The 25,869-nt window shown below is 39.2% G+C and overlaps 1 protein-coding gene across 1 annotated transcript; it reads right to left on the bottom strand.

Annotated features, from left to right (window-relative positions):
- Positions 1 to 403: 403 nt before the first annotated feature.
- Positions 404 to 24,055, bottom strand: ptdss2 (phosphatidylserine synthase 2). The gene is made up of 13 exons (XM_067499872.1): positions 23,233 to 24,055; positions 22,308 to 22,681; positions 18,960 to 19,061; positions 15,558 to 15,640; positions 13,208 to 13,275; positions 12,075 to 12,209; positions 9,873 to 9,923; positions 9,058 to 9,171; positions 7,651 to 7,769; positions 7,210 to 7,324; positions 6,649 to 6,794; positions 5,929 to 6,114; positions 404 to 3,864 (listed from the first exon to the last, which is right to left on the bottom strand). Exons 2-13 carry the CDS (start codon positions 22,538 to 22,540, stop codon positions 3,711 to 3,713), a joined length of 1,506 nt encoding a protein of 501 aa, XP_067355973.1. The 5' UTR covers positions 22,541 to 22,681; positions 23,233 to 24,055; the 3' UTR covers positions 404 to 3,710.
- Positions 24,056 to 25,869: the final 1,814 nt, after the last annotated feature.

The raw sequence follows: 25,869 nt of genomic DNA, 5'->3' as shown, positions 1-25,869 counted from the left end.
CCTCGTAATCTACTCGGAGAGGTTTGTGGTTAAAGCCACTATAACAAAGACACTTGAAGCCAGGAACTGAACCACCAGTGCTATGATCGCAACCTGCTTTACCACCTGAGCTTCTAGACACCCAGTGATGTGGGAAATGGTGAAAGCACATGGGAATTGTACTACTGCAATAACATGTCATTTTGGCGAAATGTTAGTGGGACGAGAAATTTGGGGAAGAAGAGAAAAAAAAAGGCTAAACAACGTTACTGCACATCCAAGTGGGTCACATCATCTTAATGCAAACAAACAAAAACACAAAGTACATCATCCTACGAATCAATTCAGCTGTTTTATGGATTCACAGATTAAACATTGTAATTCTTCACAATGAGATCTGTTAAAAATGGAACAGATTGATCAGTTCAGGGTTTAAGGTGATTTTATTGAAAACATTACAAAATTTGGTGGTGCAGCAGCATATTTAAGTTTTATGATCTTTAATATGTTCACAAGTACACAAACCAGGTTGCAATAATCACTGTCAAGGAGACAAGAGCACAGAGCAGATGTTAACAGAATATCTGCTGCCCCCATGCGGCTGCAGGTCAAACTACACCAAACCTTGACTCTAAAGGAAAAGGTGGGTCTAATTTTTGGACCATTTCCATTTTGTTCAACAGCTCATTAAATCTCAGTCTCTGAATTCACTACTCTGTCCTTTCAGAACACATGTGTACATTCATGACTTGGGTTGGTGCAAGTCGTTAGTGGGGCAAACAAATGCACTTGAACCAATCCATGTATGAACACAGGTAGATCCCCAGTCCTCGTCTAAAACACATTAATTTAAGAAGATAGGAATTGAACTTTGAACTTGTTGTCAAGCAACTGAATTAGCACAGCACGGGACAACGAGTACAGACTTGACATATCAGCTAAACATTGTGGGATCTAAAATTTGTACAACAATCTGTCTTCAAAAGAGAGGGTGATATATGCAACCAGATGCAGCCTGGATAACCGTGAGGATGAGCAGTTATGACTTTAGCATAGTGTTTGTGCCAAAATAAACTGGTGAATGATGACCAGACCCTCTTGTTTGAACAGCAGAATCCGTTGGATTATTCACAAGAAAATTACTTTAGCATCTTTAAACATCAATCTAATTTACAACAGAAGCTTTGGAATCACAGATGTCGTCTACTTCATCATTAGCTATTTAGTATGTAGTTACTGGGACACACTGATAAAGCACAGGACAAAGACCTCTGGGACCAGTGCAAATGTTTAACCACACTGGAACCAAAGGGTGTTATTTTATTGTTTATTACAATTGTTTTTTTACTGTGTAAAGCTTAGTGTTGCATCGCTATAAAAAGGTTTCAAACATTTAACTAAAGCTGCACCTCATTACTGATTAATATACTGATCTACCTTTAAAAATGGTAGGATATAGTGAAAGTGGCCATTATAAATTCAATAGCATGATTTGTTGTCTTCATTTTGTCCCATTGGGTGGACAAATGATGTCACTTTATAGACTAGCTGCTAACACAGAAAATTCCAGATATTCGATTGAAATACAGTATGACTGAAAGGGATTCTGAAAAAGTTGATGAATTTTCTTTTTTCCAATAATCAACTTAAGTTGCTTTTGATTTTCTTATTTTAAAAAATGCTAAAGGTAAAACTTTAGACTATTTCACATATTACAGCGTTCAGTGTTACACTTGAGGTCTTTTATTTGTGAACAACCTTCAGCATCCAATTAGTGTGTCAGTTTGATCTTTAGAAGTCAGTTTACTTTTGTAACATATAAACTGTATGCTCACATGGTGCGACCCTGATGCACGTGAAACTAAGAGTTTGAATTTAAAAAAAAAAAAAAAAAAAAATCTAACTGAGGTTTTACAGCAGCTTGATAGGTTCTGTGTGGAATTTATGGCTTTAGCAAGGATGAGCTCTAAGCTTTGGCTAATTGCATGTGTCATATGGCAGCACCAACAAAGCTGGCGAAGTTGGTTTTCATCCCAAAACCACAACTAAAATCAACTGTCTTTCTGTTTCAAAATAAAGGTTGGTTCTCATTTTGTTTTGGCAAATTCAGGCACCAGAGGACATGAAGTTGTAATAAAATTTGAGAGATAAAAAACATTTGGCATAAAATTCATATTAATGATGTCACTGAATGTGCCAATGTGCCTGAATGTGTTGAGCCAAGCCTTTATTAAGGTAATAGCGGAGGAGCATCCAGATCTCTGTCATTTGTTACTGTGCTGCATCATGAGCAAACATGTCTCCGTCGGAAGGTAAGGGAGCACAGATTTCTGTGAATGTGATTGTCGTGGATGTAGGGTCTCATTTTACAAAAAGGAATTTCAGTACAATCTAGTGTTCGTAATTAGTTTAACAATTAGTGAAAACAAAACCCCGAACCTACATCCCAGGTGTCACCTATAGTATTAGCAGTTAAATAATAGAATATGGTACATCTTGATTTTTCTTTTTACAAACTCGTTCTTTTGAAGAACAAAGCCTGAGAGGTTTTACTCTGCTTTCTGTGACTGAGGAAAGGTCCCCCACCAGTAAGAAGGACCTTGAATCTCAGTGCTTTCAGAAATCAGAATCCTGAACTGTGAAGAATGATTTTCTTTCCACATGCGAACAAATGTCTCATGAACCTAGGATCAGAGTGATAATGATCAAAAACGCATGGTAATCAAAAGAAAGGATTTTGTAAAAATGCTTTTTTTTTTTTTTTTTTTTAAACTGTATGTAACAGAAATGTGTCATTATAAACTCAAGCTTCATTTCAACTGCTCCTTGGCCAAAATCCCAGTCGCGTACTGAAGATTGCATAGCAGTGGACGATAAACGGAATCCAGATTACACTCACTGCTCCCATGTACAGTTGGGTGCAAAAGTTTCAATCCCCCTATTATGAAATGTTAAAGAGTAAAACCATCAACATAATACACAATCAGCTCGTATAAATGTTCCTTCGTCAGAACTGAATGAAAGTTAAGTTTTAGTTAATTTGTCGAGTGTCACGTGAACTTCTGCATAATTTTACTAAAACAGTTTTTTTTAAAAACACATTTTTGTTACTTCTGATGATAAAAGGAACGTTTGTGCTAGCTGAACGTGCATAATTAATGTATTGGGGTTATGTTTGCACACCCTTACATGCGCTTTTAAAATAACGGATACAACGTTTTGCACCTAACTGTACTTTTTGCCTATTTAAACTGCTGTGACTGCACATCACAGAACAATGTTTCCCGACACTTGTTTTCTAAGACAAAGTGCAACTGAGAAAATCTCCTGTACCTCCCTGTTCACACACATTGGACATTCCACTACTTTACCTGTCAGTTATTCAACTTTTTTTCTTTTCTCATTACCTAACACCCAAAATAATCTATAAATAACACAAACATGTATTTTGTCATGTTAAGAATTCATCAAACATTCTTAAAAATAAAATGAGGTAAATCCCTGTAATGTGACAGTTACTAATGCACCAAATGAATATTGACCCTTTCACCTGTCGCCTGTGTTGAATGATTGATTGGTTCATGTAGGCACAGTCTACATTGCACATGTCCATCTGTTTTCCTCTACATGTCTTTTCTATCGTGACTCTCCTCCATTTTTGCCCCCCATCCAACCAAGCCCTTTCTCCTTCAACTGTTCCTGACCGGCTGGTTGTGACCCACGCTCTGACCTCATGTCTTCCTCTGACGCGGTGTCTCCGAGTTGTCATTCAGCTTGCTTCGCCCAGATGGGGTGGCTGTGCTGCCGTTGCCCAAAGGGCGGTCCCGGTCAGCAGGGGCTTCCTGTTTGCGTCTACGGGTCTCTTTGTAGCGTAGCGTAATGTCACTGCGAGAGGATCAAAGTGAAACAGACAACCTATTAATAGACATCAACCCTGGGAACAGCTAGATTCTGTTACTCTTTTACTGTTACTATTGTTCTGTACACTTTCTAAACAGCTGCAACATATGTTCCTTTCTATGTCTAACTTATCTATTAATATACTGGATTGTATTTTCTTTGACCTCATCATTTTAAGATGCTTATAGTGTTGGCAAAATCCCCCTTGAGTCTTCCAAAGGCTGATCAAAAGAAAAAAAAAAATCCTTCCTGAAAGGATTTTCTGTTATCCAGCGGAGGAAATGACAAGATACCGATTCATCTCATCACGTCATGGAACCTCCCCAATGTATCATACAGACGATGAAGAAACTACAGTTTTCTAAATGACGTGTGTGATGCTGATTACAGATATTAAATATTACTTTAATCCAGTTATTTAGGAAGTTTTCTAACAAATGTGCCTCGGTGCTGTGGTGCTGCTGCACTTAACACATGTTCAACACTGGTTATAAAAAAAAAAGTGCTCATATCATATTTTCAATCCAGTCATAAACTTTGCTTCATAGCAAGGTGCAAACTGTGATTTGGAGTTGTTTCCATGGGCAGTTTCCATTCACTCGCTTGACCTTCACGTTTCTGTACTTTCTCCCTTCTTTCTACCCATCACTAACTCTGAAATATCATGACACCTCTCCTAAAAATCAGAAAGTACTAACATTACTCAGACAAGTACAGCATTTGTTACAGTAGATGTGATTTAATTAGGTAATGTAGTGTGGATACGAATTTAGAGCTGTGGTGTTACTAACAAAGTATGGTGAAAATGTCATGTAGGATCCTTTTAGCCTCACGTAAAGACTCATTACTAACTACTTGTTTGTCAGGTTCCACTTGACATTTTCTATTAAGATGTTGTTTCCTTCCTGTAAAAACTGATTCACTCTGTTCTCAAAAAAAGTGTTCCATGCACTGTTGGTTCATATGTGGGGGGGTAATGTAAAGTATGAAAAGTGGCACTGTGTAGAAAGTGCAAGTTGGGTAGGTTATATAATAAATATTAATGAACCCTGTGAACTTAAAGCAGCGCGTGTCATTTGTACAGTTGTAGTGGCCACTATGTAAGAGGGTAAACACTTCCTAAATTTATGTGAAGGGAAATGCTTGAAGTAAGATGAAGAATTTCACCACAGCAGAAAAATGCAAAGTGACATGCAGGAAATGGATCAACGTGCAACGACATCTGATTGGTGAGAGGATCTCAAAGATCCTCTGAAGCCTATTATGGATCCAAACAGTGGCGTATTAGAAAATAAACACACAAGATTGTAGACTGCTGATAGGAGAGAGTGGACAGGGCCAAAGCACCTCTCTCCTACACCTACCTCACTGGACATGGACATTACTGCTGTGCATGAGCAGAAAGGAGTTGGGCAGAAGAAAGGAGAGGATGGTAGAGGCGTGGGAGGGGGAAAAAACAGACGAGAAGCTTAACATGGTTGGGCAGGGTTGTGCTTACAAGAAACACAACTCAACAGAAGGTGAATCAAGCCAAATGAAAACCAAAATCTTTCAATGCCCTAAAGCAAGAGGGGGAAAAAAGATACATTGAGTATGTTTGCTCACACACAGGGATCATAAAATGTAAAAAAAAAAAAAAAAACCCAAAAAACACAGAACTTACTTAAAACACAGTTACTTACTATTGGCTAATTATCAAAGGGCATTTAAAGTGCTACTGTGTTCTGCAAAGCCAGCTTTACTAGCTGAGCTTATTTTACTCTTATTATCTTATTTAAATCATATGCATGTTCAAGGTTCCTTTAAAAAAAAAAAAAAAAGTTTTGGGTAAAACGCCCCTTAATTTCTTTGGTGTGCCCTCATGTTTTTGTGCATTCTTTTGCATAGTGTGTGTAATCTGCCCTTACAGAGCAGGTGAAAGCTAAATCTGGATTATTAGATTTTACAGCTGCAAGTCATATTTGTTTTTTTATAAATAATGTTTGTCTTCTTTTGCATACATCTAGTAGCTTTGGAGCTAACTGATTCCTAGACCATCCCCATTCTTACTGGATAAAGAATCGCCACAGGGTCCAGGTGAAGATGAGGAGGATTCCTAATAACCAGCACTGCATGATGAAGAAGGGGATGGGCAGCATAATGGTGTTGGGGTCATACTTCACAACTATAAGGAACTCTGTCACTGTGATTGCTGCCACCAACCATGCCTGCTGACCAAGCTTCTTGTGGAACTTCCTGGTGAAAAGAGAAATATATACAAAACCGGTTATTTTGGAAAAGCAAAAATAGTTTACGGCAAAGATTGTGATGCGGGCAATACACAAATGCAAGCCACAATAAATAAAGCACTCAAGGTCTCTCTCTCTCTCTCTCTCTCTCTCTCAAGCATAAGTGCTTTCTTATAGTAGTCAGACAGATAAGTAGCTTACATTCAGGTAAGAACAGTTTAGCTGCCTTGAGAGTCTGTCAACATGAGTCTAACATACGGTGTATCTGTCTGTGGAAATGTCTACTTCCAATTTGACTTTCTCTGAATTGTCTGCATTGCACAACAACACACAGCTTTAACACACGATTTAATGTATCATCTACATGTGAAGTTGCTTATCATCCTTTTGTTTTTATTTGCTGCTGATATTTAAAAAGTCAGCAGCAAACACTACAATCAAACCTGGTTTGTATTTTAAACACGTGGTGCATTATGAGATATGAATGTGAGCATGTACTTTCTGCAGTAGGTCCAGTCCATTACATGCTGCTGCTACTCACGGGTCATCCATGAAGTCATAGATCTCCCTCATGGCTACGCCTCCAACATTGACGAAAAATACAAGGCGGAGCAGCACCAAGTAGTGTTCAGGAGGCATCCACAAAACAAACTTCAGGTAAAAGGTGTTCAGCTCTGCCAGGAGGAACTGGAAAGGGAAAAGATAACAGTTGAATTTGAGAGCCAACCTAAACAGAAGAGGACACACCTCACATCCTGCATAAATTCCATTATCATGTGGGCTGGTGTTTTATCAAGCTTCCATATTGTATTAGTAGCAAATAAATGTTAATAATAGTGAGATTAAATCTGTTGTCCGCTGTGGTTGTGAGGCAAATGTGGATGATAAAAAAAAAAAAAACAGAATAGGTCAAATGAAACAATGAGGTGTAATGTGTTTGCTTAGGATTTGTGGCAATAAGATTTGAATAACATCTGGGACTCATCCATTCGGATTTATGTTAGTTACATGTTAAATTTTCAATACTGTTTATTACATATTTTTGTAATCTAACCTAAGCTCCCCTTTTCAAGTCAGTAAAACAAACGAGAGTATTTCTCACCATAAAGATGATGCCTAATACAGCAAGCCAGCGTCGCAGGTTTGAAGCAGGTTTCCACTCAAACTTCACCCAGCTATATGGCGTGAACTGGAATGCTATACGTTTTATCTTTCCCCTGGAAGACGGGCAGCAGAGAGGCGGTTAGAGATGACAGTTCGTCAGCAAAACATTAGCCAATAGGAGTCCACGATCATGCTGCTGTGAGCAAATCACGCGACTAAGAGGAAATTAAAAGTTTGCTTGAACAACTAAAGGGTTAATGTCAGTGTGTGTACAGCTATTCACATACACACAGTTAAATGGTCAATTGATGTGTAAAATATTCTCTCAACAGTAAAGAACAGCACAACTTGTCAGTTTAATAAGTCGAATTAAAAAAATAAAATAAATAAAAAACACAGGATCTGCTGCGTTAGACGGGCAGAATGTGTTACATCGTACTTGTATGTAGGAATGTTCCACAGGCCCTGCCACTGGTAGGGTTTCATTGACAGCCAGGCGAGGGTCTTCATGCCACAGTAGATTCCCAGACCGTTACACAACAACACATCCATGATCCACTGGAGAGAAGACAGCAAAATAATGTATAGAAAGTGTCCTACACACAACCAGAATCCACCTACACAGATTTTCTTAGGACTGTATAAGACAGACTGTGCCTGACTGACATCCCTCTGTACTCTGGGAGGGACAGCGCACATTTGATCATTCGTTTTAAGTGTGGTGACCTCTGAAACACCCTTTTTCCAGAATAGTTTCTCTACTTTAGGGGATATATATGAACCACACATACACATTCTACATAAATAAATTAGAGGTTGTTAAGGTATCAACTGAAGTAACTATGCTTACTTTCTACTGACACAGATGGCTTCATATGTTTCTACAGTCAACAATTTATCTTATGATCTTTTATGTGCACATTTACACTCCGCTTTGTTGCTTTTGTGGTGTTACTGTGCTATTATAGCTGTTGCTTAGACTACCTACTGGCATTAACAAGGTTCTTATTAATCAAGTTGGTACTTAATTGCTTCCATGAATACAGATACCAGCATCGGATATTAGGTCTGATACTGCCCTTGAATACTCTATCCAGTGGTTAACAGGGATGCTCATAAAGATCATTTTAATCTGTGATATTTACGATCGACCGTGGCGACAACTGAGGAAAATCTAGATTAACTACAGGTTAACCTGAAGTTTTCTTTGTTTTGCAAAGTTAATATATCTCCATAATCCTCTGTAGCCTCTACAGTCCATGTTGTCGGTAACACTACATCCAGGATATCACCCAAATATGTGCTTTGTTCAGTGTTCATATCGGTACTCGGTGTTGGCAAGAATGAAAGTAGAAGTTTGTACTACTAGTACTACTACTAACTGTGGAAAAAGGTGGCATTGGGACATCCCTGATCACCAGCAGCTATTAGTGACTAGGATATTGCAAAGGTAAAGTGCTTTCTCAACACTTCCTCTAGGTCACAGTTACACACTCTAACCTTTCACTGGTCACTGCACTTTAGCGCGACAGCTCATAAAAACGTTATGTCACAGTGACATAAGTGGGAGTGAATTTAGTATATGGTGATAGGATAATACCATGATGTTAGCATGTCAGTTAGCTCATGTACAAAAATGATTGTCTGTGCAAAGAACAACAATCCTCTAATTTGGTTTACTTATACAGTCATACTACAGTCTGCTCACTCACTGCTCGCAATAATTTTATACTGCACGTTTCATTTATTTTATGCTTAACAATGCACGTTGGGACATTTTGACTTGAAGGCAGACCTGCTGAATTTCAGCTAAGCAAAGGAAAAGAGCCATTATATTTGTACATACGTGGTCCCACCAGCACTCTGAGAAATTTGGTAACTGGTGCTCCAGGCTGTATTCCAGGAACTCAAACATGACACTGATTATCATACACATCCACCAATCCCGGATCATCAGAGTCTAAGGGAGACAGAGGGCAAAGTGGAAGTCATCAAGATACCACTGAAAGAACATTCAGCATTTCATTGCTCTGAATGCAACAGAACAGAATGGTGATGTTGATCTGCTTCATAAAACAGCAGCCTGAATGTCCCTGAATCAGTCTATTGCAGATGTGACTAAAGGAATTTTAAAGAGCATCGTATTCAATAAATCGCTGTGGCGACCACTGAAGGAACAAGCCGAATGCTGTCGATCTTTCGAGCCAATAATAAAGCAAATACTGAGTTGAAATTGCAACTTTCACTTTTTTTTACAAAAAAGCTAACCTTCATTTGTTGATAAATTATAGAGTTTATTTCTTTTTTGTAACAACATAAACACTGTTGCTTTTTGATTATATCTTTGCAATCTCAAAGAGTCTGATTTATGTAAATGTCTTCCTCTTTTTAAATTCTTGGCATCTGTGAAATCACTGGCAAACAGCTATGACAAAAGGAGTGACTGACGCAAACAGGCTTTATTTTTTTATTTCACACATTCAGCTGCTTTCATGATGCAGCAGCTGAAAGTCCTTTTGTTTAGATTGAGCAGTTGGCAGTGACAGGTCAGTCTTTAAACAGATAGCAATGACATTACAGCAGAATCCAGTTACTTTATGCATCCTAGGTGTACAGTGTTCAGTCATATTTGGTGTGGTATGCAGCATGCTTCACACTTACCTTGATATACCACCCCAGGAAGTGAGCTGGGACAAAGCCATCCATCTTGTCCTGCAGAGACAAACAAATGCATTCTGTTTATCATATCAATTCAGTCATAATACAAAGTCATTTACAATATGCAGCCCACCTAGTACCACCTTGCAAAGGTTTAGCTTTGAAAAATAATTGATTATAGGACACTCTAATCAAATGCTGAACGTGAAAGGCATATTATATTGTCTCTGATGTAAGTAAATGGAGGAGGGTGGTTGAGTCATGCATTATGTTAAAGCGGTGGTTCTGGTGTTTTAGCCACCCTATTTAAAAATCAATTAAGAAAACCTCCCTCTGAACACAACGTACTCCACCACACACTACAATCCCAATGACAAAGAAATAGTAGAATTATCATCTTTCTGACAATTTCACCTTAAGAACCGAGAAATTACAATCTTGTAAAATTAGAATTTATGGCAGAGATGCTGTATTGAATTGCATTCAATTGTACAGGTGTACCTAATAAAGTGACCAGCGAGTGTACTTTTGTATTTGTATATACATTTATACAGTTGTCTCTGCCCATTAATTTAGCACATTTAGTTAACAGGAGCCCAAAATCTCCTACAACTAATAAAATAAAATAATTTCCAAATATGCCAGTTTGAACAAGCTTTTCACAAAGATGTGTTGATATTTAGTGGGGGAAGAGTCTGACCCAGTTTGAGAGGCGGCAAATCAGGCCAGCCTTAAAGATGTGAACGGGGTGAGGGTAGCGGCAGGCTGCTTCCCCAGGAGGGAAGAAGGCCTGGTTCTAACTGATGGGCTATAATCTGCCCCAGACAGTTCTCTGGAGCCAGTCAGCAGCCACGTTAACTGTGTGAGTCAGTGAGTGAGTACGAAAGGCAAAGATACAAAGGAATAGACAAGAGAGGACACTAATGTCAAAGGGAGAATGACAGTGTGAATGGATGAGGGAAAGAAATGGATAAACACCTATCTCGAGGAGTCTCTCCCTTTCGCTAAGTTGCAGAAAGATTTATACAAACTTATTTAGGTTGCCACAGTTTTTGAGCTCTGGGTGAAATTCCTTTTTAGTAATAACTGCAGGCGCTGCATTTCCCAATATCAATAGCCGGCCAGGGTCTGAAATATTTGCTGGAAAGTGGCCTGTTACAACACAGAGTTGATGCACTACTGAGACTGAGTCATAAAACTAGGACAAGGCTCCCCATTGCTTTTAAAGAAACATTTTCCAGGACATTATTAGTGACACAAGGCTTGTACATTAGATGGACTTTAAGCTCTTGACTGTCAGGTCCCTTAACGCCGTTTGCTGAAACAAGAACTGTAGATTTAAGACACCTGAGATGTCTAGAATTAATTTATATCTCTACACAAACTACCTGGATTGTGGACAACATTAAAATATCCTGTGTAATATTGTGTAGGTTCCACTAGAGCCACCAAATCTACACTTACCCATGGATGCATGGACCCCACGAGACCTCTGAAGGTGTCCTCTGGTATATGGGACAAAAATGTCAGCAGAAGATCCCTTTACCCTTGTAATTTGCTTAGGTGGGGCTTCCATGGCTCTACCTTCTTCCTCCTTTTAAAACATCGACTGTTCATTTGCTGCCTAATCTATCACACCTCTCGACAGGTGCAACTATATCAAAATACTGAATGTTACTCACATCACCTCAGTGGTTTAAATATCCTGGCTGAGCTGTGTTTTCAAAGCATACACTTTAATTTTTGACCCTAATGGTATGTACAGATTAATCGTATTATCAGTCATGGCTGCCTATAGGACTAACTTTTATTTTTCTTTTGAATCACATTTCTATTAGTACTATAACTGTATTATCCTAACTTTTAAAATGGAAAAGATGTAAGTTGTACTAAGTTTTGCTTTATGCATTGTTCCAAAATCAGTTTAAGCAGCAACTCGTGGATTTAACGTTCATTAGTGACCCATGTCAACTGGACTTCTTTTTCTTGGTTAGTGGTCCGTGGTGGTTAAAAACTAGAAGCTGCTGAATGCAAATGTACACTGTCATGATACTGGTCCTTTAAAAAAAAGGCACAGGTGAGGGCCGATACTGATTATCTGTATCCGCCCTAACCTCTGCTTAAAACCGCATATAACTGAAAAGATAGGGTGCACTAGAGATATTAATTAAAACACAATCAAATTATTAAAATAAACCGTCTCACCCAGATGTTGTGGAAGGGATCGGTGGTGTTGCCTGGGTCATACATGAGGCAGTTTCCCCCATAGTCACGCTCAGGGAGTGGTACCCCTAATTTGGGGTCAATGTACTTCATGAACTGTCGTCCATCATGCACCGTCTGGATAATATAGTTTAAAGGACAAGTACAGAAGCTGTCAATGCTTACTCTCTGTAAAACATTAAGACAACTAAGACCATAAGAAAAATGCTGTGGAAAATGCTAAAGACATTATTTTGTATTGTCAAATCTTCAAAACCTTCTCAAAAGCGTTTTTACAAACATGCTTATCAACCATGATGTACCAAAAGGAAAAAAAACAAAACTATACAGCACAAGAAAGGAAATTTCAATGTACTTTTGTTATCCCAGCATGTTACTTTCAACGCGTTTATATAAAATCTTTCTCTTAAATAAGAGATATAGGTCTCCAGCAAGTCAATTCCGTCTGTTTGTGAACCTGGAAGCTCTCTGTGTTCTTCATATTTTTTGAATAAAATGTTAATTTTTGGCATTAAATCTATTTTAATTCTATCACGAAGCTACAATTTTAATGTCCTTGCCTGAATAACAAAGATAGAGGATTTAAGTGGTTCTACTTTTTTAAATGTTCAGGCCTGATTAAAATAGTTTGCCAGCTGTAAAATGTTGCTATTAAAAGAAAAAGAAAAGAAAACTGCCTCAGTGATAGGAAATTTTATTAAAGCTAGATAGAGAGAAAAGAGGCTTCCTGCGTCCCACATGTAGAAGAAAGCAGAAAAAGCATTAGGGATTGGAGGGGAAATTTTGGCCAAAGTTTAGGGATAGTTTAAAGTTAAGCCTTCATGGACTCCACCAGATGGTTTTTCAGGATGTTGCTTTGGTTCCTGGACACTATACAATCCAAGATTTATATCTAGGGTCAGTGTGGACTTGTGGTGCCTTGCTCTCTGGGTCAGAGACCAAAATGCTGCACAGTAACAACAAAGAAACAGATGCGACATAATTAACTTTGTGAGAGCATTTGATCGCGTCATATTTTTGTTCTCCTCCAGCATATTTCTCTTTCTATACTAATGGCTTTATGCCAATCTGAATGTTTCAGTCAATCAAGGTTTCAACATCGTCAACACACCTACCTGGAAAAGGATGAAGATGAGGAACAGTTCATAGACGACAGTGACACAAAGCCAGAACCGCCAGTAAGCTACAAAGAGAGAGGCAGTGATGGAGTTGTAACAACAATTCACAGTAGTCATCAGCTAAAAGGAAATCTAGGAATTATTATGACTTTGACTGTAAATGTAATAGCTTGTAAATTAAAATTTCAGAGCTCAATCTGATGTGATTGATTGTGATCCAACAGAAGTTACCATATTTAAATCTGAAAATCTCACTGGGGTTTTTTTTCCCCAGGACATAAGCACATGAGTTAAAAAGGTACCATTAACTGAACCTACTTAGCTGGCTCAACAAGTCAGGGTATACTGTTTACTGAGTGCATTTACAAAAACGCCCTCCCCGTCCCCCTCCCCTCCCCCACTGCGTCTTCACTGCAAAAAAGGAGGGGAAAAGAAGGCAAACGTAATGCAACAGCAGTAGCACAAATTCCTGCCCAGCCACTTCACACCTCTAACAACCAACGACATTCAGAGCGTCTCCATCTGCCCACCACACCCTGTCATCGTGCTTACCTCTTTTCTTCCTTCTTTTCCCTAGCTGTTATGTGCTGGGTGTCAGATGAGACATTTGTTCTGCATGAATGATCTGGTTAAAAACCAAAATAGCAAACTATTACTATGAACTGTACTGCTTTAATACAAGCATCTCTTTGTAATGTGCAGGAGAAAGATCTGTCTGAATTGTGGTGCTTACACAAACAGATTCCAAAAGCTGGAGGAGGCCGCTATTCACTGTGAATGAGACCTGGTTTTAGAGCCCAGCTGCGCTCAGCTCGGCTTTAAAAAGAAACCAGCTACTCTGGAGGTGAAAGCTGACTTTAAACAAACGGAGGAAAAGCTGATGGGCTGGGTGTGCAGCCTCCTAACACTCTGTGTCTCGACATTACTGGTAACATTACTAGTAAGTGGGACTGTTTATATATAAACTCTATTGTCCATGTTGTTTGTAATTAAGGAACATGTCCCCCAGTGTAATGATGGGGCTCACTCTGTGTTCACAAAATCTAAGCAATGCTTCCAAAATAAGTCTGAGGTGGAGAAGAAAACAGATTCCTCTACTGCTGCATGTACTGATTAAGTGTGATCTGTGCGAACTGATCTGTTATGTTTGAAGCAACAATGGGCATTTAAGCCAGAAAAACAAAATCAGATTCTGAATTGACAGGCCTAAGTATTAGTAGACACAATTCAACATTGCTTTTAATGTCTTTTTTGGCTTTATTAACAATAACAGAAATCTAGAAAATATCTGACCTTTTTCCTTCAGGGGTTAATGCAGTGATGTTTATTTACTTGAATCTAATGCCTACAGTGTAAATGAGTGGTATAGTGTAGATAAGCAGGATTAAGATAATATAATAGCGCATCTTCTAATGCCTGCCCATTTTCTACATTAAAACAGAAGCTTAGTGAGCTTTTGTACGTGTATTTAGCTTTTAGCTGGGCTGAAAAAGCCCTGTTAGAGGGAAGGCAAAATTGTTAGAGGCTGGGCAACTCTTCCAACACTCAAGCTCTGCTCTTCCACCATGCTTGTTTTGTTTGTAGTGTGTACATTGAACGTGTCAATATCAAAACATATGACCGGAGAAATGATCATGATATTACTGCAAACAACACGATGTTTTGAGTTGAGATAATCCATTCCAGGAAAACACCACTGCTTCTTCTGCTACTTAAATGTCTCCTTTTATTTTGACAATTACATTCCGTATTGATTCTGAGCACTCACAGGATCTAAATATCATACTGAAAGCCAACATGAGATTCTCAAACGTTGCCATCGACCCAAGAGGTAACTGCTCTCAGGTTACTTACCCATCTACACAGGACGGCAGAGGAGAAATGATCAATGGACCATTAGAAAGGCTCAACACCTGCGCTTCAGCATGCTACCTTATATTACAGTAATGGAAGATGTATCTTTAATATCTCTGTTTGTAAACAAGTGCTTTTTAATGTTAAGGCCTGTCTGTGGATGAAATTCAACATTTACACGTCAGTTTGATGTATTATGCATTTTATTTAAAGTGAAATTAACATGAATGCCTTTTTTTTTTAAATCCTAGGCACCAGATAATAAATGGGAACAACCGTGAAAGGGAAAGAGAGAGTAAAATCAGAGGTGGGGTCTAGTTAATTAGGTAAAATTGTAGACATCCTAACAATTCAGATGCCAAAACTCAATAGCATTCAAAGAGAGAAAATATAGTTTTTGTTAATTGAGATATATGATGGTAGGATGGAAAAATGGGGAAAAAGTCCAGGTTTAGAAAACACTGGTTTGCTGATATAGATTTAGTCGTCTTACCTGGATGTGGTCTGGTGAATGGTCCATCTTTGGCTTGTGTCACTCCGAAACACAGGAAAACCAATATGCTGGCTATAATCCCCCTAATGGAGAGCAATTAAAAACACAAAAAATACAATTCATGTTATAATATTTTCCTTTTTTCTTCCCTGTGGGGAAAAAAAAAAGATCAATATTTGGTAAAGGTCCAGGATGTCAGTGGTCTAAACATAGGTACAAAGGGCAGGAAGAGGAGAGTAATGGGGTCTAATTTGATCTAATATGAATCTGGAGGCCTGTCTCGGCAGCTGACCATCACCAATTACTCATTACCTAATTTCCTCTGTGCCAATCTGTTTCCCCCAGGCTGTCGCTTTTAGTCTAAATTTATAAATAAGCAGGCCAAGTTTGGTCACTGACTGGACATACAATGAGATTACAGCTTGTGCCTGCCAAAAGTGTCTGACAGTGCTAATGTGTGTAGGTGGCAATGTGAGGGTGTGTGTGTGAACAAGTGAGAGTGAGCAATGTTTTTGAATGAGAGAGGAGGATGAGTGTATTTAACAGTGTGAAGGGGTAAGTGAAAGATATCCGAATTGTCTGCTTGAGTGTGCACCACTCTAGTGGGATGAAGCTCTTCTATTCCTTTGGCTGTTCCCTTTCAGGGGTCACCACAGTGAATCATCTGCCACCATCTAACCCTCTCCTCCTCTGTCACACCTACAGTCCACCTCACCACGGTCTTACAGCTCTCATACATGTCCTGCACCACTCTAACATACTTCTCTGTCGCTCCAGACTTCCTCATACAGTACCACAGCTCCTCTCTCGGCACCCTGTCATACGCTTTCTCTAAATCTACGAAGACACAATGCAACTCCCTCTGACTTTCTTTGTACTTCTCCATCATCATCCTCAAAGCAAATACTGCATCTGTTGTTGTCTTTCTAGGCATGAAACCATATTGCTGCTCACAAAATGTTCACCTCTGCCCTTAGCCAAGCTTCAACTACTCTTTCCCACAACTTCATTGTATGTAGTGGGAAGAAGCTCTAGTGTTTTTATTCTCCCGGCCTGCAATGACCACGGCGAATCCTGTTATGAGTCGTCCCGCTATCCTCAAAAACAACCTACAATCAATTACTCTTTGTAACACACACACACACTTAAAAGTAAAAGAAAGCCCTAAAAAAAAAAAAAAAAAAACAATTCTTCATAACAATTAATTAGAGATGCATTTTTTTCCCGTCCAGTAAAGCTGGGCAAGCTCCTGTATTAAGAAAGCGTCCAAACTGGATTTATAAGTCGATGGAGAGGAAATATAAACAAATGCCTTTCATTGACTACCTATGCGGCAAGGAGAATATCAGATGCCCAAATTCCCTCAACTAAGCACCATTCTACATTAACATTATCTCTTTATTAAGTTTAGATAGGACATTTATAAGGTTTGGCATTACCAGTGATGAGTTGTAACATTACAAGTAACTTAGGAAATTACCAAGTAGTGTAAAAAGTTAGACACAAAATTACAAATTGTTAGATTGTACAACTTTTGTTGTCACCAAAGATTGAATTGAAATCCAAGATGTAATATTCAAAGTCATTGCTGTTGCACATGTCACTGTTAGCATCTACTGAACATTCAGAGGCTGGAAATTACATTACATTGAGCAACAAGTGTTGCCCGTTTCCACTACTGACCCTCCCTAACTTTTCAGAAAAGTAATATAACAAGTAATGCAACGTTACTTTTAAAAACGAGTAATAGGTAAAGTAATAAGGCCAATTCAGACAGAGAAACCACTAATAAGTAAGACGATCAATTTTTTGAATAAAACACACAAAAAGCACGTTTGACAGTGAAACCACAACTGTGAGAGCCCTATACCGCCTTCACAAAACTGGGAAGTGAGCTACAAGATCACGGCCCAAGGTAGTCACAAAAATATAACTCATGGTTTGGGTCTGTCATTAGCCTCCTAATTAATAAGTTACACCAGTAAGCAATAAAAGAGCAGCAATGGCTACTGATTAAACAGTTAAATTAGGTGGTGGAAAAATTAAAAGTTAGGACAGCTTGAGGCTTACCTTAAAGTTAGGAGAGTTTAAGAATTACACATATCAGGAAGCTTGTGTAACGTGATGTTCCTATCATGGTTCGAATAGGCACTTTCACATATAATGGCTTTTTTGAGTGGGAAATCCCATTGTTTCCACCAAGCCCATAGGTATGAGTTGGAACACACATCCACTGGTAAATCAAAAGCCTAGTTTTTCTTTTTCAGCTCCCTTCTCGCCTCAACAGTCTGTTACAACGTCATCTTTGCTGCAGATGCTCCACCAATCTCTCACCAATCTGCCAATCATGCTCCATTTTACTCTCTCTTGTAAAAACAGACCGTGAGATAATTGAACATCTTCACTTGGGGTAGTAACTCACTCCTACAGTCATCAGATCAGTGTGTTTTAGTAACGTCATTTCCAACCAACACAATGGAGTCGAGTCAACCGAAGCAGCTCTCAAACACTTCATATTTGAAAATAGAATTATAACATGCCAACACTAAAAACAAGCTAAAGTAATTTTAAGTGTAGTAATGTAAGAAGGTATCACTTGGCACTAATAAGGGAAAATGGATCACACCCATGTCATGTCACATTTATCTAACTTATAGAAAATTTAATGTACTGCTTTGCATATTTCCCCAGTGTTCAAAGAGTAAGGATTAAAACAAACCTGTTAAATTTTAATCTAATCAAAAGGTGGCCTACAATTCATATGTTCACATGTTCTTCTTTTTGGTGGTCATGAGGTTTTTATTGTTTTACAAAATCTATGTGTAACTACATGTGGCCATAAACAAGGGCCACTAAGGCTTAGGGTGAAACTACTGAAGAAGGAACCAACTGAATCTAAAACTATAAATTGTGCAGCTCATGTCCATGACTGTGGATGTGTGGTTACATGCCAAATAGGGTAAATGTGATAACAGAGATTGTGCCTATTGGCTGGCTTTGTTATTTGACCTATTCATTTAGGTTTGAGTGACAAAGTGACATGACCCACAACAAACTACTACTTCTGCAATTGTCTTGTATTTACCTTAGGAAAATTCCATTAGTTTGTAGTGAGGTGATTACTTAGACATTCAGAACATTACTTGGACACGTGGTGGCTGTTAGTATATCTCAAACGGATGCGACTCCACATTCTAAAGCCAATTTTAAAATTAGGCTCAGACTTACTTGTGAAGCTATTAATAAAACAGCATTGTCTTGAAGTAAAATTGCTGCCAAACCCATGCATCAAAAATTCATTCAGTCATATCACAAAGCTCCAGTGGATAAAGTGGAGTTTTTCTGGGCTGCATACTGGGTCCTGCAGGGAAATGGAGGAAATGACAAACGCAGCCTACTGACCTCTTAGTGTTGTAGGCCGTGTCCTGGGGGGTCTCTTCCAACAGTGTGACGTAGACCAGAGCACAGGTCAGAATGAACAGCACTGTCACAGTATGTGCTCGCCTGGAGAGAAAGAAGCAGATGAAGGACAGATAAGTGGACATTAACTTTATTTCTGAAGTGGAAACTTAATTGAAAGCCGCTGATATTACTATCTGAAGTCACTAAGGGAGATCATTTAGCAATATTATCAGACTATGGTTTTAGCTGAAGACACATTGGTGATTGATAAACAAATTGTCTTTTAAAAAGAAGCTCAATGAGATAAATCAGATCAGTGTAATCTCATTTAGCTAACAATCACCTAAATGAGATAAAACACAAGCTGTAACTGATTTACATGGGAAACTGGGTTATGTCAGCTGAAAATGGTAACCAAGGGAATGCGACAGACAAAACAAAACTCACACAATTAGTTGTGCATTTTATGAGTCAGTTCAACATCTTCAGAAGTAGAATAGAAGTAAGAATTTGATTTTTAGTTTTTCGGGGGAACTGTCTGAGTAAGCGCCTTGAAAATCCTCCACATGTTGTATCTGGCCAGTTAAACACCTTGGTGAACAAGCTCAACTTGTGTTTAAAGGCCACTGTGTTGGCAGTAGCCACCACATAGCAGGGAACAAAGCTTGACCTTTGTTGTACTATAGTAGTTGAAATACATCCATGTCATGTTAGTTGTTTTTTTTAATTATTATTATTATTTTGCAAAAAACTGCCTAAAAGCAGAAACAAAAACACAAAACAAGAGGTGACTGAAGAGGTAAAAAAAAAAAACAAAAAACACACAGGCTTATACCAAGGACCTCCTCCAACTTGTGAACAACAAAATTCAATCAAACGAAACACAACTCATCAATTAAAGAACAAACAAAAATGGACATCTATTTAGAAATAGACACTAACATACAGCTCAAAGGAATGTTCGTTCATCACTTGGCAAGAAGCAGTGGCATTTAGAGGCCCGTCTCAGCAGCTGACAGCTTGAAGCATTTCCTTGCTAACAAGTAAACCTCAACTTTTAAACCTGTTATGTGGCAGGAGTGCATCTGGCAACATTGGATGATTTTGGTGCTTGTCAGGCTGAAGCTACACAGACAAAAGTACCATTAGGGGACTCAAAAGGATCAGACACCGGTCTTATTGTTTAAGGGTTTTTGTTTAAGAGCTTGTTTTATATTTAGATCACTGCTGTCACCCGTCAAACTAAACAACGTCAGTCCTTCCAACAGCCCTTTAGCTCAAAGTCTGAGTCACAGAGACGACATGTCAGGTGTCATTAGAATTTTCTGTTTGTTCCACCTCCTTATCCAACCTGTTTGGCAGGAGACACATGGGAGGGCCTGGCTTCTCTTTTGCCTGACAACCACACAAAACCGGGAGGGAAAAGACAGCGGAAATACCAGCCTAGAGTAACTGAGAAGCAGAGTAAGCTTTGAGCAAAATTTGCCACTAAGATTGAGATTGAGCATCCAAATAAAATAAGCTGCTGGTTGGAGCCAGTCCAAATACCAGAGGATAAGTAGAAATAGCCCAATGTAGTTCTGAGGTTGACTGTAGGCTGGAAAAAGGCTCAACGCGTAGGGTTTAGCACTGCAGTGAGCTAGAAAATTTGACTTCATTTAAAAAAAAAATAAAAAAAACATGATGGACTGTCACAGCCTCCATTTTCGTGACTTTTCAACTGCTCTTATGGCAACTAAACAATATTGGACCCCGTTGCTTTTGCAAGGTGTCCTGTATTAAAGACATCAGTAATCGAACTTCACACATCAGTGTCACAAATCTCTAAGAATTCAAATGTCTGTGCACAAAACTGTTTAGTGAAAACCAAGAGTAGTATGCCAGCAAAGAATTTGGTTTTACAAGTCTGTGCTCCCCACAACTATAGTCTATTAGCTAAACTTCTTTTCTGAGGAAAAAACAAATGAACGCTTTTACACTTCCAATCCGTGCTAATGCAGCAGGTTGCCTGACACGTGTTTGTCCTCTTTAACAACCATGATCAACAAACTAATAACAAAAAAAAAAAGTCAATAATTGTTTAATATGAAGACCTGTTGAAAAAAAGTGAATTTTATGGGGCCAAAAATGTGACACAATTCAGCATATTATTTGCTTTTTGTTTGTATCAAGTTATGCATGCGGTGCACGTAAATAACTAGCTCATGATTAACACGGTCAGTAGGTTTCCACAAGTTGACCACAAAGAGAAGAAGCAAACAAACAGCCCACAGAGTTAACCTTCATTATAATGCAAGCTGGGAGTGTCACCCGCTGTGAGGCCAAACTCCCTAAATGCAATCACATAAATTATAAGCTGCATTAACCAGGACATATTTAGTTTTGTGACTAAACTGACCTACTCTCCATTAAAATTGTGGTTTGGCAATATATTGAAAACCCTTCAACATACAGTACTACTTATAGGCTTAAGTTGAGTAGATAAATTTATCTCAGCATATTAGCTCATCTTAGTGCCTAGAGCGTTGAAACCTGGATGTCAAAGCTGTCGAAACTCTCATTTAGGTTTCTTTCTTCGAGGACCAAGCCAGTCTCCTCTGCTGCCAAGAATTGTGAACAGCTTAGCAGATTTTTTTCTGTGCCTTGCAATACACACAGACCAGAGATTTAGACACAATGCAGAGATGAATATATATACTCCTAGTCAGGCTAAATATTCCTGGAGCAATGGGTCGAGGGGCTTGTGTAGCAGTAAATTAAGGGCTGCTTGTCTCATGTCTACTGCTAAAACTGCACAGTGGACATGTCAACAGGCTTCCTCTCTCTCTTTTTGTGTGCATTTGTGTCATGTGTGCATAAAGAACCTACTCCTCCTTTTCTGCATGGACCTGTCTACAAGTCTGTCCTCTTTCTGCTGAAGGTGCAGGCTGCTATCCTCATGCCAAGTGCTTGGATAGAGAAAATGCAAGCATCCGCAGGACAGCCCAGGGAAATCTGCAGAGCACTGGCCAAAGTGTCACCTTGTGGAGTCATCTGAAGCCTCGGACACTCGGATTCCTTGCTCTCACTTAACCTTTTAAGGATTTTATCAAAACACACTTAAGCTTTAGCTTAAAATATATACTTCACTACACATTTAAGATTAGTTTGGATTATTGGAGGTCACCTGTCTTTCACTTCACCTTGAATCCTATTATCCACCATGCTGTCACAGAACACATGCATCTTTTGCAGCAGCTGTGTTTTTTAAGTATCTTCATGTAGGAACTGGCAAAACACCATCACTGTAGATAATGCAGCAAGCAGAATTTGACATTTACACTGCTGACATTGCCAGGACGGACTCACCAGAAAAATGTGTTTGTCCCGTCGTCATAGACTTCGCACTCCGTGTTTCTCCAGTGCAGACTTTCCCTGGCGATCTGCTTATTCACCTTGGCTGTCATCAGTGTGCCTTGATCTGGACAGTCTGCCTCGACTGAGCCGTTGATAACCTGCTCGGCGGCGGATGCCGCTGTGGCGCACTTGCCGGTGGCGTTGATCGCAGCCACGCCGCTTTTCTTCGACTCGGGCTTTGTCATGGCTTCACTGACCAACTGACCTCAGTGCTTTTTTACAAAAAAAATAAAATAAAAAATCCCCTTTGCGGTCTGGCTTATGCCTGGACTCTGCTCCCGTGTTCTGTCATCTGCGTCAGCCCCACCCGAGTGACTCTAAGCATCCTGGGGTGGTCGAAGAAAATGAATGTTAATAAGACAAGGGCGGGAGTGAGTAACCTGAAAATCACGTCCTAGTGACTCGTGAACACCGCCCAGCACCGATCACTGCACGAACCGTCCAATCCTGACATGCAGATTTGATATTTGACCAGCACTTCTCCGGCAACGCCTGCTTTAAAAACGCATTTTTACAGCATAAAAATGGGAGCAAGACTACGGTTTGTCACCATGACAGACTTTCCGAGTCCAACACTGTGCGGGTATTGAATTGATGGACATCTGGCATAACAAATCACAGTATCTGCACTGCGAAAGCCATTAGATGTTAGACAACTTGGCTAGCTGTCTTAGCCATTTGTAGCAGGGTTGGGTTTTTATTTTTTACCTTGTTTAAACGCTAAGGTCACCCACAAGCTTTGTTAAGAACTGACTGTCTTAAAACTGCCCTTAGTCGCAACCATGCTTGAAGTTGGAATTAATCATTATCCTGTAAACTGTCCGCTCGGTAGACAATGTGGGTCTCGTGGTTTAAGAAATGAGCTAACGTCACTTACCAGCTACATATACTAGGGATTGGTGCCTTCAGTCGGAAGGGGTTCAGGAGCTGCTAACGCGACATCTGTACAAAACGCCCGATGAGCGTTTTGTACGTCAAAAGAAAAACAACGTAGCAGCTGACCGATTCACGTTTCGCCTGGAGTCTGTCTGCACTCTAACGTTAACAATAACTGCTCGGGCACCACACACTTCCAGACAGACGCACGCATCACGTGGGCATGGCGGCTCTTTCAAGTCAACGGTGTTAATAAAATTGTTTCCGGTATGGTTCCTTTGCAACAAATGGTCCTCGTAAAGTCCCAATTTGAAAGTATTTTATTTTGAAATCACAAGCCCCAACTCGGAAGCCATACTTCTACAAAGCTTCAAAAAATTGGTGTTTTGACAGGCTGACCAGTCTGGCGGGTTTAACAGATAATCTTGTTTATTTGTTTGTTGTTAGTTATTGAGTCAACGTTTAAGTTTATGTATTCCAAAATAATAACTGGCGGCAAACAAAAATCTCACAACACTGCGCCGTTAAATGTGCTGCGATATATAGTTCATATAATAGGTACTAAACTCTGTCTTAATAATGTAGTTTGGGTGTTTTTATATGTCGTCACTTCCGTTTAGCGTACGCCACAAACGTTTTCTTCATACGTACGCAAAAAAGTGTAAATAAATAAACTGATGTTGTATTGGCAGAAAAAAGTATATTTTAATTAAATATTTATAATCGTTGGCATATAACGGACTTATTTTACGGACTTCCTGACAGACAGACGGCAGTTCGCAAGGCTATCGCGAAGCATGTCTCTGACTCGATGACGATCCCCCCCCAATCCCCCCCAATGCTGCGTTCCTTCTCCTCTGTTTTTCGCCCTGTACACCAACTGCTGCACATCTTGCCACCGGTCTGTCAAACTCCTGATGGAGACGAGTTGGCTTACAGGTGTGAGATGGACCGTCTGGCGTCATGGTGCTGCACGAACAACCTGCAGCTCAACGCTCTCAAGACCTTGGGATGATAGCGGATTTTTAGGAAAGACCCAGTCCGCCTCCCACTCCGTCATCCTCTGCAACACTCCAGTGATCTCTGTCAAGTCCTTCCGCTTCCTGGCCACCACAATCACCCAAGAGCTCAGTGGTAGCAGACTATCAGCTCCCTCACCATGAAGTAAGCTTCTTCCTTACTGCGGTCAGTCTGCTGCACAGCACCCAAATCCCCCCCAGATAAACCTTTATTTTATATTTTAGATTATGTGTATGCACCTGACACCAAGACAAATTCCAAGTACTGTTAAGTGTTTTTAACTGTGCCTGGCAATAAACAGGTTTCTGATTCTGACTCTGATATAATATGAAATGGTCACTTATGTTTCTTAGTGATATTTATGTATGTTTGAAAATGAGTATTAGAAAAAAATAGATCAGATAAATACACAGCTCAAAATTAGCTTTGGCTTCCCAGGTTGTAAAAGTTGCCATTAAAAACCTTTAAAATGTTTTTTATGCAACCTTCCTGTACTGGACTTTTAATTTAGTAGTCACGTAGAAAACTGGTTTGTCATCCAAATTCTTTGCAGTATTTCCAGAAGGCTTTAGAGAGGGGTTGACTTGAAAAGCTATAAACATAAAGTAGGAGGAGCACAAACACCAGCCAGTGTTTCACAGCGTGGGAGTCCAAGTGTTGACCTTAGTAGCCTACTGATCTACAAAGGCTGACATTATGTATTTACCCCAAAGCTATTAGCTAGTTACAGATTATAAAAACACTTTGAGCTTTCTTGTTCCTGTTCATCATCATAGCCTTGTTATTCAGTTGAAAATAACATTCATGGTTATTATAACATGGTTATTTTATTTGAGCCACAGAAAATCTAATTTCAGTTAGCCAGTTTGGTGTCAACTCCTCCAATGGTCCACAACAGCTCAATTTATCCTCCAGTGGAGCAAAACCCCCTGATTACAGCACACGGCTAAAATACCTTTATCTCTCTGGTAGAACCCGAGACTCCAGGTCAGAGATGAAATGAAAAAGGTTCTTCTGCACCTAAGTATTTCCGTACTCCACTGCATATCTCTGTGGCCCATTCATAGGTAGGTTGATTGGTTTAACATTCAAAGTTCATAATCTGTGATTCAATGGTAATTAAACAGCATAGCAATAGATACATTCATTAACTTGTGCTAATGCATCTATTAATTACTAAGTAGAAGCATTTTCTGTGTTCTTTTTTAACTATTGAATAAATGGTTTTTGTACCATACTGTATAGTGTTTTATTTTAAAATATATTCACGCAGTATAACACAGATCTTTATCCTTGTGTATTTATTTACTTTTTATATTTGTATACATCTTTATTTCACCAATGAATGTTGAACAAAAGTGAATTAAACTTGTACAGCGTCATAAAATACATTGCATTAAACATTATACACTGTTTCCTCTGTGGAGGAAATGACTTTACAGACACACATACATAATATAATGTCATTCATAAGCTACACGAAACAGTCAGACATGCATGAAATCACTAGAGTTGGATTTGCCAAACAATAGCTGTCTTCAAGCTCAAAGGCAACATGCAGTAAAAAATGTTTTATAGGTGTCATGTGGGATTGTAGGACAAACCAACCTGTGGTGAG

This window comes from Channa argus, chromosome 4, assembly GCF_033026475.1.
Source record: "Channa argus isolate prfri chromosome 4, Channa argus male v1.0, whole genome shotgun sequence".
Lineage (NCBI taxonomy): Eukaryota > Metazoa > Chordata > Actinopteri > Anabantiformes > Channidae > Channa > Channa argus.
Note: the sequence above shows the minus strand (reverse complement) of the source record. Positions and strands in the feature narration are given on the sequence as shown.